Genomic DNA, 16075 nt, shown 5'->3' with positions numbered 1-16075 from the left:
CTGCTCCTTGGCAGAATAGTTGAAGTGTGGTTTCATTGACAGCTCTGTTGCTTCTGGGACTTGAGAATCTGTGTAAAATCTATATAATGTCTCTATATACCAACAGAATCAATAAGGCCGTGGCAAAATAAATACTTTAAAATCAGTGGACTGGACAACTTGTGTACAAGAATCTTCAAGGAACTAATCGAGGAGCACTGTGAACAACTCTTATTATTTTTTAAGTAATCTTAAAAATGTGAAGGTCATGCCTGTGGGAGAAGAATACAAGTTAGAGGTCTAGGAAGGGAAACGATTTAAGGAAACAGTGACTTGGAAGGAAATTTGGTTATCATAGTAAATAATCTCAACTTGAACTTTTAATGCAGTGCTCTGGGAAAAAGGGCAAATGTTATCTTTGTATATAAAGAACAAAGAGAAGCAAGTAGGAGGTTAATGAATAATTCGCTACTAGTTTTTTCCTGAAGTCATTGTCCATGCCCAAATATGTACATCTGCGCAATGCGTGTTCACGTATCCTATCATTTTGCCCCAAAACTTTTGAATCACTTTATTGTGCAAGACATGTACATAAAGCCCTGTGGCATGTCATTTCCTCTCATCTAATCGCTGAGATCTACTGCCTCATGTATGAATGATTTCTCAGTCATATAGTCTGTTCTGGGTTTTTGAGCCATGTCTTTGGTTTATCTCTGAATTTTGTTTTGACTATCATCTCAGTATCTGAAGATGACCTTTCAGCCATGTGCAACATGTTACGGTCCCATTCCCATAAAAGAGAAGCACATTGCCGTCTATGGTATGATTTGCTGGGAATTTAAGCCTTTTCTCTGAAGAGAAAGTGAGTTGATGCTCCAGGTGTATCATGTGCAGAAGGTGAGGAGATCTCTCAAAATATCCTACCCAGGTCCTACGCTGACCCAACTATTACGCTTGCACCATGCCACTGGGCCCCTGGACCAGCTATAACCATCAGTGTGGAGATGGGACAGAAGCCATTCTGTGAAGTGATCCTATGGCCATTCCTGATCACGGAGCTCCTTGCCATCTCTATTTCTGGTTTCTTTTGGGGGTTACAAAAGCAGAGACACTTGGCATTTTTGTCCTGTGTTCCTTGCTGATATGCATGTGCAGAATCAATGTCAAGACAAGGGCTGGGACATGTGAGCATGTGGTTCCTGTCTGCGTGTCTAGTTCTGCAGCACACTCCTCCTCTTGAGACTCAAGGGAAGATATGCTCTAAACACAACGGAGATACTTGCCTTATTACAGTTATTTGTCTCTGGTTTTGGGGTGACCAGAGAAAGGCTTCTTCCTTCTCCTGGGAAGACGGAGAGAGCTGGAGTGAGAACTAGGTGTGATGGTAGACTTTGGTTTTTTGGAGTTGCTTTTTATATCTGGCAGAAGATTCCATTTTTTAAACAATTTTCAAGTTTTCTTTTATGCCTTCTACCAATACAGAGTTATACAAATGAACCATTAAATCTGAACATATATATCTTGAAATGTATTTCTCCAGTTATTAAAATTCCACTGAGAGAGAGGTAGGAGGTGCAGCATGGCAGTATTCATCCTGTCATGATAGGATGGCAATCCGTATTTAGATCAACTGTGATAAATGAAAGTAAGATATTCCTCTCAATCTTCAATTAGGATAGTGCTGATCCAGATATTATGTTTTCCCAGATATTTTAATGGAGTGAATGACTATCGATTGTTAGTCTCGCATGCGCCCTACAGAAGGTGCTGTATTTATGGGATATGCTTTTACCATCATTATTATTTTACATTTCTTATTTCATTAAGTAGCTAACATTTTTGCAGCATGGTGATTGCCAGAAAAGTCAAAATCATTTAAACGGGCAAGTGAAAAGAGAGATACGTTGAAGCTGATTGTTATGCCTCTTCATTTCCAGCTGATGGTATTCACACCTGGATCTAGGAATTGAAAAACCAGTCTCAGCGTGCATAGAACAATGGCATTTAAAGAGAAGATTTATGTAGATAACATTCTTTTAACAGTGCTGTGTTTTCAAATATTACCTTATATACAGTGGAACTATTCTTTCCTGGTTTAACTTGTTATCATCTGAAATGTTTTGGATCAGATAAGTAAATGCTGTTGAATTTTACCAGACTTCAATGCTATAGTTTGAATTTATCTTCACTTACATAGTTAAGTTCTAAATGCAATTTTTTAAATTTAATTGATCTTTCAAAGATTAATGGAAAAAATTATCTTTTGTTCTGCATAGTTCAGATACTAAAGCAATCATTTTTCTTTATGAAGTCAGTTTTAGGCCAGGAGGAGGCATCATTACTTATGGGTCCCTTGAGCTGCTTATTTTTGTAGTTATACTTTATTGAAATGTATGCAATACAGATTGCAGTTCTAAAGCAGTGAAATAATTAGAAATAAACAGGAGATAATGTTAATTTGGATTACTTTTCTTCCTCATTTTCATCTAGTAATATATATTCATCTCATCAGAGATCTGATTCTTGAGGTCTGTTTTAGCGTGTGAGTTATTATATACTGGGATGTGATTGCTCTGCTGTTTTTTTTTTTATCAGCTGTGTAACTTGTATTTGGGGTGAACTATGTGTACTCGAACATTATGTTATAAAAATGGTTTTACTGAGATTGTACAGTGAAAGAATCAGGTGAGTTTTTTAAAAAAGTTGGCTTGTCTTTAGGCCTTTTAATATTCTCTGTAGTTTTTACCCCTTAAAAGTGAAAACAACAGTATCATCTTCACTTCTAGCTTCTCCTGAACTTTATTTAAGTCATTGACTCTACAGGGCTTGTTCATAAACCTAAACATAAGTCATATTAATGTGTTCTGTGTCTATGTCCCTGTTGTCTCCTTCATAAAAGAGGAGGATGAGCAGGAAGCGTAATATTGAATGAAGTCTCAAAGCGTCTCCTTTCAGCTTCATTATGCAAACAGCCTGCAAACTCCTCTGTGCCTGATAGTATTTAAATAGATAGTTAGCCACGAGGAAGAGTTTTTTGGGTCCCTATTATATCATCTCGTGGTGCAGATAATTGAATAAGGACCATCTCTAGATTTTTAGTCTTCAACCCTAAGCTGCAATATTTTATTCTGTAATGATAGATGAAATCGGGTTGTGATAAGCAGACTGCCGCTTTCCTTTTAATTCCCTTTCTGCTTTTAACCTTGCTTGGTGAGCGTGTGATATTAAATTTTGCATCACATGCTTTTAGAGGAGCTGAGGACATGGCAAGTGCGGGCCCCAAAGGATGGGGCATGCCTGGGACCTGCCCGCTCTCACCGCCGCCAGCTCGGACTGGGAGGCAGGAGCTCATGGGACTGCAGGGCTCATCACCTATTGCTTCTATCTCCTCCTTGCCACTTCTCTGCGACCGTCGGAGCGGCTGAGCTTTCACTGGCACTGCTTTAGTAAAGAGGGATGTGGAAAACACTCACGATTAGTCACGATGCCATTTACAGGAAGGTTTTTTTCTCTGTATAAAGTCCTTTCTGCTGTGCATTTTGTTATCATCACAGAATAGTATTTCCAGTAAAGTTGTAACTCATTTTCTCCAAAGAAGAGAATTGAACTGTCCATCGTCTTTAATAATTCTGTGCAGTAACACTTTAGATAACTGTCATTGAAATGCCTGCTGCACCATCAGAAGATTTGTCTTTTCTCTTTTCTTCCGTAAGTCATTACGTGTCCAGGGGACAGGAGGTGGGACCGTGCAGACATCCCATCGGCGTTGCCACTGAGCTGACCTTTTCCTCCTCACTCCGTTAATTTGTCTTTGAATAATTTGCATTCCTGTAACAACACTGTCTGAGTAGCTGTCACTGTGGCTCGGGCTCGTTTCATGGCAAAAACCAGTAGTTTCAAACACAATTGTTTCATTATTCATGAAAACTTGCCGCTTGATCCCTCCTCCCGCACAAGCAGGGTTAGCCAGAGAGAAACAAAACCCGTTTGCCATTTGCAGCGTTGGCTATTAAATGTTTCTACATATTGCAGTGTTTCTGTACAGATATCTAAATGATTTATTTAAAACTCTCCTTGGAGAAAATTTGGAGAGCTACCTGCAAGGTAAAGGAAATTACAGTGAAACTCGAGTCCCTTTTCCCGAAGCAAGTCTATGTTTCAGCTTTTGGGATGTAAGTTGGGCGATGGTCAAGGCATCGCCTTGCACTGTCTTCTGCATCGTTCCAGGAGAAAGCCTGCGTGATCTCTACAGGCCACTTTAAATTGGAAAAATCCTTTTCTGTGTCACAGATGTAAGCCGAAGTCCAGCTCCTCTCTTTTCTCTTTGAGTCAGCCGGTTTCAGACATTCGTTGGTCCATCGGTTAATCCCTCGCCAGTGAAATGCATCTTTTGCCTTGGCGAATTCGTCACATTGAAACCGAAGTGAAGAAGCTGTGCTGGTTCAGGTGTAAATTAGTAGTGATGGGCGACTGGTTTGGGTGAAGATACTTATTTTTTGGTTTGATTTTTATGGGAAACCTTCCAATTTACTGCACGTTGCATAGGCTGAAGAATAAATCCTGAAGAAACATTACTGACACAAAACAGAGACAAAACCCGATACGAATATATTTTTAGCAGAAGCAGCAGCAGAATACTGAGTGTGAAAGGCATCTGTGTTTAGGAAAAAGAGCTAGAATTTAATTTTACCCTGCTTTACCTTGAGTGTAACTGTAGTCTTGTAAAACTTTACTTATCTCAGTTACTTCCATACATTCTGCCTACAGCTGTATTTGTAATATTGCGTTACTAGTTGTACTGTGTGGTATTTTTCTCTCTACAGTTCTTTTTTTCTCAGACCTCTTTGCTTTCTAGCAGACAAATATGCTGTTAGGATTTTTTTATATATATATCGTTTCATATAGTATGAGGTGTCGCTTGGCTAAATTCACTCTACACAGTATAAAAATAAAACATAGTTAAAAAAATTGAAAAATGAGTAAGTTCTGGCCACTAGATGAAGGAAGAGGCAGAGCTGCCAAGGAGCACTATTTACTTAACTTTTCCATACCTTTGAGCTTATTAAAAGTTATTTCAAACAGAGGTATACCATGAACTGTTGTCAAGAAGAAAATCTAACTATATTCCCTGAAGCTGATGTGAATCTGTTGTGGACTATTGGGGAAAAAGTGCTTACATGCATATTTAATTTCCAGCGGGGAAAAAAATTACCACATTGCCAGTAATGATCCATTAAAGGAAGAAAGCAGTGTGAATGCCTTCAACTAAATATTAAATATTGTTAGGCTAAAATGATTTTCTAATATATCATTCACTGAGAAAAGTGTGGCACACTGAATCAGGGAGTGGTTTTCCAGGTCTGCTGGAAGATGGGTTCTGAACGTGTTTGTTCAGAAATGAAAATAAGTTGTCATTGAAATATGAATTTTGGTAACTAATAATTTTGGAAACTATTTATGTTAGAATTTAAGCAATACTGGATATATATTGGAAATCAAGCGTGGGTTTGCACCTGGTTCTTTACCACAGAGTAATCTCAGAAAGAAAGGCAGAAATGATTTAGCGATATTCCAGTTGCATCTCTGTAAAAAATCTGGGAAGCTCAACTGGCATTTGCCAACTTAAGTCATATTTATATGCCAGTAAGAAGTGATGTTATAGTCATGTTTTCTCATCTGTTTTTTTTTAATCCACTTTACACATTTTATCTAGGTGTTTTTCATTACATTCTTTATTTCTGACACGATTCCTGCAGTTTCAGTGATATACATTCGATAGTTCATTTTAGCTTTTTTACATGCCCAGCGTTTGATGGCCTTTGCATGTAAATGAAGAAATTATAAAGGTCTGTTGCTACAGCAAAAAAAAATAATGCAAACAAAAACACTCCTTAGAGAGGCAAAAGATTAATTCCGCAGGCTTTTTTTTGATTTTTAAATGTGAAGATCAGCAAGGATATAGTCTGCAGGGGAGGCAGCTTGTAGACATGGTAATTGTGGCACTGTCGTCTCAGTGCGGTATTTGTCCCTTTTAATGACAAAATGGTTGTGGAACATTAACAGCTTCTCCCGAGATGTCGCTTTTTGCTCAGAGTGAAGCATGAGCTGCCTGTTCAAATTCATCTTTCCACAGCAAACTTTATAAGCTCTGGATTATTCCTTGCTCTCATAGTTGCCTTGTGTCTCTTTCCAGTTTCTGTTAGGGTCAACGTCCTCTTAAATGAATGCTATTTATGCAAAACCTGTCTGGTTTGGTGGGATTTTAAAGCACTTTCCTGTTGACTTCCATTACGGATGTTTTCCTTTCGGGAATGCCTGTGGAAAATGTTTCCCTCTTTGATACAGGTGGAAATAGAGAAAAGGAGTAATAGTAACCCCACTGTATGATGTGAAATACCCTTCCCATACCTCCTCCTCAACTGTAGTTGCACTCCCCAGGAAGGGTTTTCAGTGCTGGTTGCTTTGTCTTCTGTTTTCCCTAGGTGCAAAGTTGTTTCAAAAGCAATGTATTTTTATTCTTCATTAATTACTTCTCTGTTTCAGCCAATTCAAAAAATTAGAACTGTTTTGGCAGCACAGTACATTAGATCTGCTATAGCTTAATAAAGCACACCAGGAGCATTTACGTGCCAAGAGGAGAAGCAGATGAATCTCTGTAGAGCCACAATGAGGTCAACTGGTTCCAACTGCAAAACAAATATCTTGTGTACTGCTCACTAAGGCATTAAAATGTTGGTTGATGCTTGTTTATCTTACCATCTTGAATAGGCTCTGGCTCCTATTTTTGGTAGCGTACATCATGTGGCTCCTGTGTTGTTACTGTATGGAATAGATCCCACTGAGTCCAGTCCACTACCGTCGCGCAGTGATTGGTTTCACAGTGGTCTACAGAGGTTTCTGCAGAAGTTATCCCTTTAAAGTTGTTACAGTGAAAACTCTTTTTCTTTCTTTCTTTCCCTTACGCTACAGTATGGCCATCCAGGTGGACAAGTTCAATTTCGAGAGCTTCCCAGAATCCCCTGCTGATGGGACCCAGTTTGCGAACGCAAAGCAGCTCGAAGAAGAAAGGCAGCAGGCAAAAGGTCTGGAGATTAACAGCAAGCTGAATATTTGCTGGAAAATTATATCCTTTCGTAAATACTTGCTTTAAAAATACATAAGTAGGTGCCCTGTGACACATTTTATTTTATAATTCAACTCACTGTATAGCAGTGTTACTGAAAAGAAAAGTAATTAGAACTATGAAGCTTATCATAATTATAGACTGTTTAAGGTTAATTGTGCTGTATATTATTTAGATGATGTTTGGGTTTTACTGTAATGGCTTTTTCCGAGTCATTGAGCCTGCTCAAGCCCTGCGTGTTTTTCACAACTTTTAGGGAACTGAGGAAGTATAGTGAGGATTGATGAGTAGTAGTTTTACAGGGTCAGATTTTTCTCTTCTCCCCTACACTGTGTGAGTGAATTGGACCCATAGAAGATACATTAAATGATTTATAGAGCTTTCATATATTCAATTATATTTGAACAAATCAGAGCATATTAGAAATATTTATATCCAATTCTTTACAGATTTAGTAATATAACTAATTTTAGGCAGCCTTTTTAAGGCTTAAAAAGGACTTCAGTGATGAATTAGTCATGAAAATCCTAGACATAACCCCCTCTAAATCATTCTAAATGCAATAAAATATTGCTCTATTAATAAGGAATTACATTAAGAAGATTTCATATACATCCAGTCTGCAGTTGAAATAAGCCACTTGTTTTCCTGTAAGTTTCATGATTTCCATAAAAATTCTTGTGCGAGGCTTACCAAAAATACGCTTTTCCATGATTGTCAACAGGGAGAAGTTGTGTGCTGCCAGCAGCCCCCCAAGCCGGGTTGCTACGCGGCATCCTTCAGCAGGTTTATCTTTTTGACTCAAATCATGCTCCAGTTCACGTGACTGTAGGTGGCATGAAGGGAGAGAAGAGCGGCAGGAAAATCATGATTTATCTTTAGAGGTGCCTTTTTGTACTTTTAATTGTACTTTTATCTAGTGATCTGAAATGATTCTTCACTGCTAATTATTAAAACTGTGTAAAGCTGTACACGGTTAGTCGAAGGCAAGACGTGAAATATAAATGAGGTTCCTAGTGCCTGGTTCCATCCATATTCCCTAGGCAGCCTTTCAAAAAGAATTCCACTTATGCAAAAACGTCAATATTTAACCAGAACTTACTTAGAAAATTTGTCTGTTATAGAAAGACATAAATATTCTTTGATAGCATAGTTGAATTCTTTTGCTGGAATTGAATGCATAGCTGTAATAGTTTTATCAGGGTGTAAAAATACATCCTCACTCATTTTTGTTGCTGAGCAACACTGTTAACATCCGTTCTGTGTTCTGTGTTTAAACCAAATTTTTCTATCAAAATGATTGTGGCTGACATGTAAGTTAGGGCCTAAGAAAACTGATAGGACAATTCATGAATTTTAGCTGTTAAATTCAGTGCAAGAGTTAGTTCCTGTGTTTCTAAGATTTTTTATGAATGTTTTCTTTGTAACCAGAACTAAAACTACTGTAATGTAAGGCGATGAAGTGTGTGTGTGTAAAAATTACTGGAGAAACTTGTAAATTGTTTTCTAGATTTTATGTCCCAATGACAGTCAGTCATTCTCATCCTTTCATTCCTAACGACATTAGCACTTAGATTTCAGCCAGTAAATAAGCCAGTTCTCTTCTCACTTCTACTAACTTTGATTTTCACAAAACTTGGAGAAGGTTTCTATTTCTGAGACATCTGTCCTTCTGCCAGAATAATTTGAAGCTAGCAAGCAGAGTTTATTTCAGAAAGGCTGATGGACAGCTTAACCGTGTAAGCTTTGTTTTCCTTCAGAAGTCAGTCTAAATGCAGCCGAGAGATAAAAACTATTTATTTGCAAAAATGCTAAGCTATGTTTTTGCTTATATTCCTTACTAGAGAAGGCATTTTTGCAAAGGCCTTTTGTATAGGAAGACGAGGTGATCTCTTAGGTGTCTACCATCTTCAAACTACTTTGAGCTCTCCAGCTAACCTTTCTGTGCCTATATAGATGAGAGGAGTGTAGATTTTAGATAACACAGTTCAGACAATTTTGCTATAAGTAATCATATATTATTTAAAAGGGACGGGATATATTTTTTAGTTTATTAGAAATAAATAGAAACTGATGTTTGTTTCTATCAATGCAATAAAATGGAAAAATGAGTTGTCATGGTTAGAATTTACGAGAGATTCAGTGTTCATAAGGAACCAAAGAAAAGTTCATAAAAATGTTTCCAGCATAGAGAGGCAAAGATGATTTTTACATTTAAAATATAATTGGGTACATGGTAGAGACTATAAAAAAAGAATAACTCAGTTTTTCCTACTTTTTAAGCAAGCCATCATCTGTGTTGGGAAGAATTACAATATTTGGTTGACATTTTATGAAATCATCACACAAAAGTTTCAAATTTTAAGTGGATGGATGACATTGACTGCCATACAAAGTCAGTTATTTAGAACTCCTTGGAGGACCAAAAATAGTCCGTAAACGATGAGATCTATCAGGTTAGTCCTGCAAGGCTTTCCAGTATGGCAAGTACATTTTCTGTTGTTTTATTCATTGAAATATTCAGGGCTTCAAATGATGAGATTTTCAGTGTTTCATTTGCAAAAGTATCATAAAATGTGATAGCTTCTTTTATACTTTTGGAGGGTGGGAGGCAGGCGCTAAAGAGGACACAGCTTACTATTCAATTCAACCTTTGTACATTTTCGACAAAATGAGAATTATTAGGGAAATAGACTGTCTTCTGAGAAAGCTTACTGCCGTGCCTTTTCAATTAAAAAGAAACTGCGGAGTAATTTAATTTAGAGTATCATTGAGATTATACGTGTATTGAGATAATTTAAATTAAGAACACACTGTCTTGTTTTTTAGCATCTGGTAAATGGCATCTGGTATCAGCTTAAAAACCAGGGTTTGTTGTTTTAACACAGGATTTGAACAGATGGAACACTTGTAGTATTAAGGTGGCTAATATTTTCAACTTGCACTTCTCTTCATATTTTCTAAATATTTTAAAACAAAATTCATATTTTTCTCGAGGAGCTTCTATGCATTCTGACTTGTGGATCAAGGCATCTGTGCTAAGCGTCTTTTAAAGTTTCTAGAGTGCTGTATTTGTTGCAGAGTGCTCTAAGATTTGCATCTTTATGTTGATACTTGATACTTAACTTCTTCAGAATCGTAGTGTAAGAAACGTCACATTCCACAGGTGGAAGATGATGGGTTTGTGGTCCATACCCGCGAGAGATGATTACTCCTCAGAATATTCCATTGATCTGTGCCATCTACGTTTTGACTTCAGAAGCTCAATTACGTTCAAACTCATTTCAGAGAATTTGGTCACATGGAAGTGATCCTCATTTTTAGAAGAATATACAAAGATATAACAATGTTCAGAGGCTGAAGGGGTTTTTCACAGGAAGCACAGAAATGCCTGGTGTCATCAAGAAGTTATTTATACTTCAGTTTTGTATTTAGTTCAGTTTGGCATAGCTCTTGCTGCTCTTGTAATGGACAGTCTTTCCCTCTCTAGCTCTGACTGCCTCTTCTCACCTTCCTGAAGAAGCACGGTAAGAGCAGACTTGCTAGTCTAGTGAGGAGGGCTTTAAACTTGGTACCTTGTAGGATGGAGGCCAAAGCCTGAAGAGTAGTGGGAGAACAACAGAGAAGGAGGATCCAAAAGAGAAGGTGGATGAAGTCTTCCTTAAAGAATTGGAAGGAGTCTTCCAATTGTAGGCAAGCAGATTTCTGGAGTGTGTTAGGGCTGCTTTCTGTGTACAGGTGCTGGATGGCTTGATTTGGCATGTGCTGTGCTGGATCTGCTACTTGCAAATAAGGAAGATCTGGTTGGGGATGTGAAGTGTGATGGCAGCCTTGGCTACAGTGACCCCAAGATGTTGGAGTTAAATATCCTGAGGGAAGTGAGAAAGCAAGTGGCAGAATAATGACTCTGGGCTTCAGGAGAGGAGACTTTGGAGAACTGGTAGGCAGGCAGGCAGGATTGCGGAGGAGAGCTGGTTGACCTTGAAGAAGGACCTTCTCAAAGCAGAATTTCCTATTGGGCAACAGGGTACATCCAACTCTTCAAGCAAGACAGCATCAGACTAGTTTGGCTGAATTGACAGAGCTCAAATGCAAAAAAGAAATGTATGGAAGGCGGCAGCGGAAGCAAAACTGCGCAGTAGGCACATTGGCAAGAAAAGGGAAATACAAACCCACTGCTGACGGGGTGGACTACTTTGTGATCAAAGGCACTGAAATAGAGAAGGCTGAGATTTTCAGTGCCCTGTTTGCCTTGGTCTTTCCTAGCAAAGTCTGCTTGCAGGCCTACCAGACCTCTGTGCCTAATGGCAGAATTTGGGAGGCAGAAGCATTAACAGTGGTAGAAGTTAGAGACCACTTCAGTAAACTCGATGCACAGAAGTCCATGGAACTGAATGGGCTGAATGGTCCATGGGTGCTGAGGGAGCTCCCCAGGTTCATCGGGAGACTGATTCCTATCGTCTTTGAAAAGTTGCAATGACCATGACGAGGGGAGGTCCCATGATTTGCCTTTAGTCCCAAGGGGAGTTATGGCACAATCCTCATGGAAGTCACTTCCAGGCCCATGAAGGACAAGGTGATTGGCAGGAGTCAGCACAGATTTCCCAGAGGCAAGTTGTGCCTTGATCAGTCTGTTTGCCTTCTGTGATGAGATGACAAACAGTTTGGTGAGCAGTAGCCAAACTAGGGAACTGTGGACTGGAAGGGTGGTCTATGAGATAGGTGAAAACTGGCTGAACTGCTGGGTACAGAGGGTTGTGATCAGCGATTCAAATTTTAAATAGCAGCCAGTTATGCGTGGCATTCCTCAGAGTTTGATACTGGGACTGATACTGCTTAATATCTTTATCGAAGACCTGGATGATGGGACAGAATGCATCCTCAGCAAATTCGCAGATGATGCTCAATTGGAGGGACCTGCCAGTAGCTTGGAGGACATGGGTGCCATTCAGAGGGGTCTTGACATGCTGGAGAAATGGGTTGGAGAAACCTCATGAGTTTCAACAAAAAGCAAAGGAAATTCTTGCACCCGGAATGCAGCTGTTCTGTGCATCAGTACAGACTAGGAACTGACTGCTGCTTTGCAGAAAGAACGTCGAGCCCTCTTGGACATCAAGTTGAACGTGAGTCAGCAGTATGCCCTCGTATTGACAACAGCTCACAGTGTCCTGTTGTGCAAAACTAAGAGTATATCCAGCAAGTCAGGGGAAGTAAGTGTTACCCTGCCCTTGGCACTCCTGTGTGTGCAGCTGGAATACTCTCTTGTTTTGATCTCTCAGACTGATAGAGATACTGAAAATAGGACGTGGGAGGCCGCCAGTGTGATTAGGAGACTGTAGGGCATATGTGTGAGGAGAGGCTGAAAGAGCTGGATTTGCTGAACCTGGGGAAGTTAGGGCTAGGTGGGGATCTGATTGCTTTTTTTCAGGTTCCCAGAGGATGGCTGTGGAGAGGACAGAAGCAGACTCTTCTTAGATGTGAGAGGTGACTGCAGCAAGTTTCAGCCAAGTAAATTCCAGCCAGGTACTAGGAAAAAACCTTTTCACAATGAGGGTAGTCAAGTAGGAGAACAGGTTGCCGAGAAGTGCTGTAAAATTTCTGTCTTTGAAGCTATTTAAAACTTCTGGACAAGGCTCTGAGCGACCCGTTGTAACTTTGACATTTTCGCTGCTTTAAGCAGCAGGCTGGATATTGACCTCCAGAGTTGCCTTCCAATATAAATTATTCTGTGATTTATGCAGCTTCACAGTGAACTGGATCAGAGAACAACTCTGCTGCAAACTGAACTATCTTTTCTTCCCCTGTCTCCTGCTCTTACCAGGTTTGGTTTCAGTCTGAGAAATTTTCTAATCTGCTGGGAAAGAATTGCTATTTCAGTGAAATGAAACTATAATGTTTGGGAGAACATTTTAAGCCCGGCCCAAATAGCCTTTAAAAATGAGAGCCCCACTGCCAATTTAAATATCACGTTCCATTTTTGGTTTTTCTAACACTTTTTTTCTTACTTCAGCATTAATTTTAGTGATGTACATGAAGCCTGTCATATTTGCAGTTTTTCTTACATTCTGGAAATTGTATTCAGTGTCCCTTTCTCTTGTTTTTACTTTCTATATTTAAAGCCAATTGTCAGCTTTTCTTCAAACCACATTATATTTCAGCCATGTCAGCAATGTAGCTATATTCTCGGTGAGTACAATGCAGAGCTGAAAACATAAGGTGAGGCTTCTCATGGAATAAAAGATTTGCCTTCTGTGTGTCAAAAGTGATGCGTACTCTGAGAGTGAGACCTGTCTTCTTGCAACAGTGTCCCATGTCGCTACCCATCAATATTTTGCATGTGGTCCAGCATAACTGGTCTCTATTAGGCAATTATTCCCAACTTCCGTTTATGAATTTCTTGATTTCTTCCTGATGCTTGGACCTTTTCTTCATTGAATTTCATCTAGTCGATCTTGGTTTATTAAATTTCTGAATTCAGGGTTCCAAATGCAAAGTTTTATGGATTTTATTTGTTTCGTCATCTAAATAGCTAATCAAAATATTTAAAAGATTAGGTATTTTATGGAACCTTGAGTTACGCCATTTGATATGCTGTCTGGGCTTGACAGCAAACCATTGATAATTGTTACTGAAATTTGCTTTTCTAACCATTTGTCTGTGCAGCTTTTAAGATTTTATCATGATCATAATTATGAACCTCCGGTTATGAAAATGTTGTGTGTTTTTGCACTTTTGTACGTCAGGAAAGGTTTCCGTAGAAATACTTCGGTTGGAGGGAGCTTTATATTTCCATGCAGCTTCTTAGCATCAGCAATTGCTTGCAGTAGTAACAGTTACTTAAGAACCTTAATAACTGTGTGTAATTAGTTTTAATAATAAAGAACCACAATAATAATCAAGCTGAAAACTTAAAATATGACTAAGGCTACTGCTATAAATAAAGTGTGATCATTAATCATTTAAATTTGTTTTTCATTAGTGTAAATTTTATTTATGACCATTTCCTAATTTGTTTATGATGGTGTGGTTGCTTCCACCTGTATTTATTTGCAAAGGAACTGAGAAATGTTACTGAAAATAAATTTTAGAAGGATGCAAAAGGTGGAGTGCTGCATAGCAGAGAGAAAAAAGTCAGTTTTAAGACAGAAAACTTTTTTAAAAATATAATCCCCGGTCTTCCTAAGCAGTAGGTTTCAGGTAGCATGCTCTGTTAGGATTGTGGATACCTAAGCACACATGAGACAATCAGGATATTATCAAAGAAAAATATTGCCTTAGGGAAATAACTAGTTCATTTGACTGTCATTCAGGTTTTCAGTATGAAACAGTTTGCATTATATACAATCTGTTGCTAAAGAAACATGAAATAAGGGTGTACTCTAAAAAATTAGTTGTTTTTTTTTTTCAAACAGCATCTGGTAGTTATGCGTTCATTGGCTCTGAGGCCCCAGTTGAAACTTGTTTGCTTGTGCAAATAAAAATATGGTGTCTTAAACTGCCAAATATGAACAGTTGCACTGGAAACTGAGAGTCAACTGTTTCATTCCAGGCTGATGCATACAGTGCTAATAATAAAGATTATGTGGTAGGAGCCGAGGCCCAGGTCCCTAAAGACGTTTAAGCAGCTGACTCCGATGGAATGGCAACTTTTTAATCACGGTGAGAGTTCAGCAAAACGATTGGAGGTTTATGTAAGTTAATGTCTTCTGCAAAGTCCAACTTGACTTCAGCAATCTATACTTCTGTTTATCTATCTGTGCAAATTTTTCAATGCATTTGAAATTCTAGATCTTAAAATTTTGTTACGTATCAAGTTCCACTTTGAGGTAAGAACGGAAGGATATACTGGCGCTCGCTGCTCCAAGGTTTTTGCTTTAACTGACATCCAAAGGCATTTCGTAGAAGATAGGCAGGCTGAGTTAGGCTTTTTCTCTTTTTTTGCTCTCTGATCTTACTACTGCATATGCTGGTTACTTATATACTCCATGGCGATGAGTTTGCTAAAATATTCGGACCGTAGTACCACTAAATGAGCAATTCTATATAACTGTCTGATGTACACTCAGGAGACACAGGTGGATAACATTTAATTCAATGCTATCTGTGTCCATTTGGCATGGTTAGACCATAGCGGCCATACTGAGCCCCTCAGTCAGTTTAAGTGATTTTTGTCTTTGAGTCTACTTTGCAGCAGAGCTTAAGTGGAGCTAGATATACAGGGAATTTTGAATCTTCATCTTGGTGGCTGTTCTAAATTTCTGTTTACTTTTTAATTTTGTCTGTGTGTATGTGTGTGTGTGTGTGAGAGAGAGAGAGAGAGGATGTCATAGAGATACAATGGATACTCAAAAAGCTTGGACCATTGTTTTAATACAGATTTTAATAAAGATCATTGTTTTACTATATCACTGAGAGTAAGATAAACTTGGATACAGATTACACTGTATTTTCATTATTAGTTACAGAGTCATAAAATGATTTAGGCTGGAAGGGATTTTTTCTGGTCATGTAGTCCAACCTCATCTTCAAAGCAGGCCCAAGTAGGTCAGGCTGTGCAGGGCCTTGTCCACTCAAGCATCCCCAAGGATGGAGATTGCACAGTCTCTCTGGGAAACCTTTTCTAGGGTTTCAACACACTCAATATTAAGAATTTTGTCATTGTATCTAATTGAAATTTCAGGTGTTCCCAGCTTGTGTCCATTGCCCCTCTTCCTACCACTGTGCTCTTCCAAGCAAAGTCTGTTTCCGTCTTCTCTATAACCTCCCACTAAGACAGACAGCAACGAGATTTCTCATTAGCCTTCTCTTCTTAAGGCTGAACAAACCCTGTTCTCTCAACTGCTCCTCATCTGTCCTGTGCTCCAGCCCTCTAACCATCTTGGTAGTCCTCCAGGGGACTTTGTCCAGTGTTTCGGTGTCTTGTACTGGAGAGCCCAAAATGGGCCACAGGACTTAGGAAGTGTAGGCCTACCC

At 38.9% G+C, this 16075-nt stretch overlaps 1 protein-coding gene across 4 annotated transcripts in view; it reads left to right on the top strand.

The window, feature by feature from the left end:
• The window catches only part of TRAPPC9 (trafficking protein particle complex subunit 9), a 455157-nt gene that overhangs the window by 209820 nt on the left and 229262 nt on the right, over positions 1-16075 (top strand). For all 4 annotated transcript variants that reach the window (XM_064507900.1, XM_064507899.1, XM_064507902.1 and 1 more), the window contains one exon: positions 6949-7102. In XM_064507900.1, the coding sequence (XP_064363970.1) occupies positions 6949-7102 (154 nt within the window). The remainder of the gene's footprint in view (positions 1-6948; positions 7103-16075) is intronic.

Source organism: Dromaius novaehollandiae, chromosome 2 (assembly GCF_036370855.1).
Source record: "Dromaius novaehollandiae isolate bDroNov1 chromosome 2, bDroNov1.hap1, whole genome shotgun sequence".
In the NCBI taxonomy this organism is placed as follows: Eukaryota; Metazoa; Chordata; class Aves; order Casuariiformes; family Dromaiidae; genus Dromaius; species Dromaius novaehollandiae.
The sequence above is the reverse complement of the archived record's forward strand: the minus strand, read 5'-3'. Positions and strand labels throughout refer to the sequence as shown.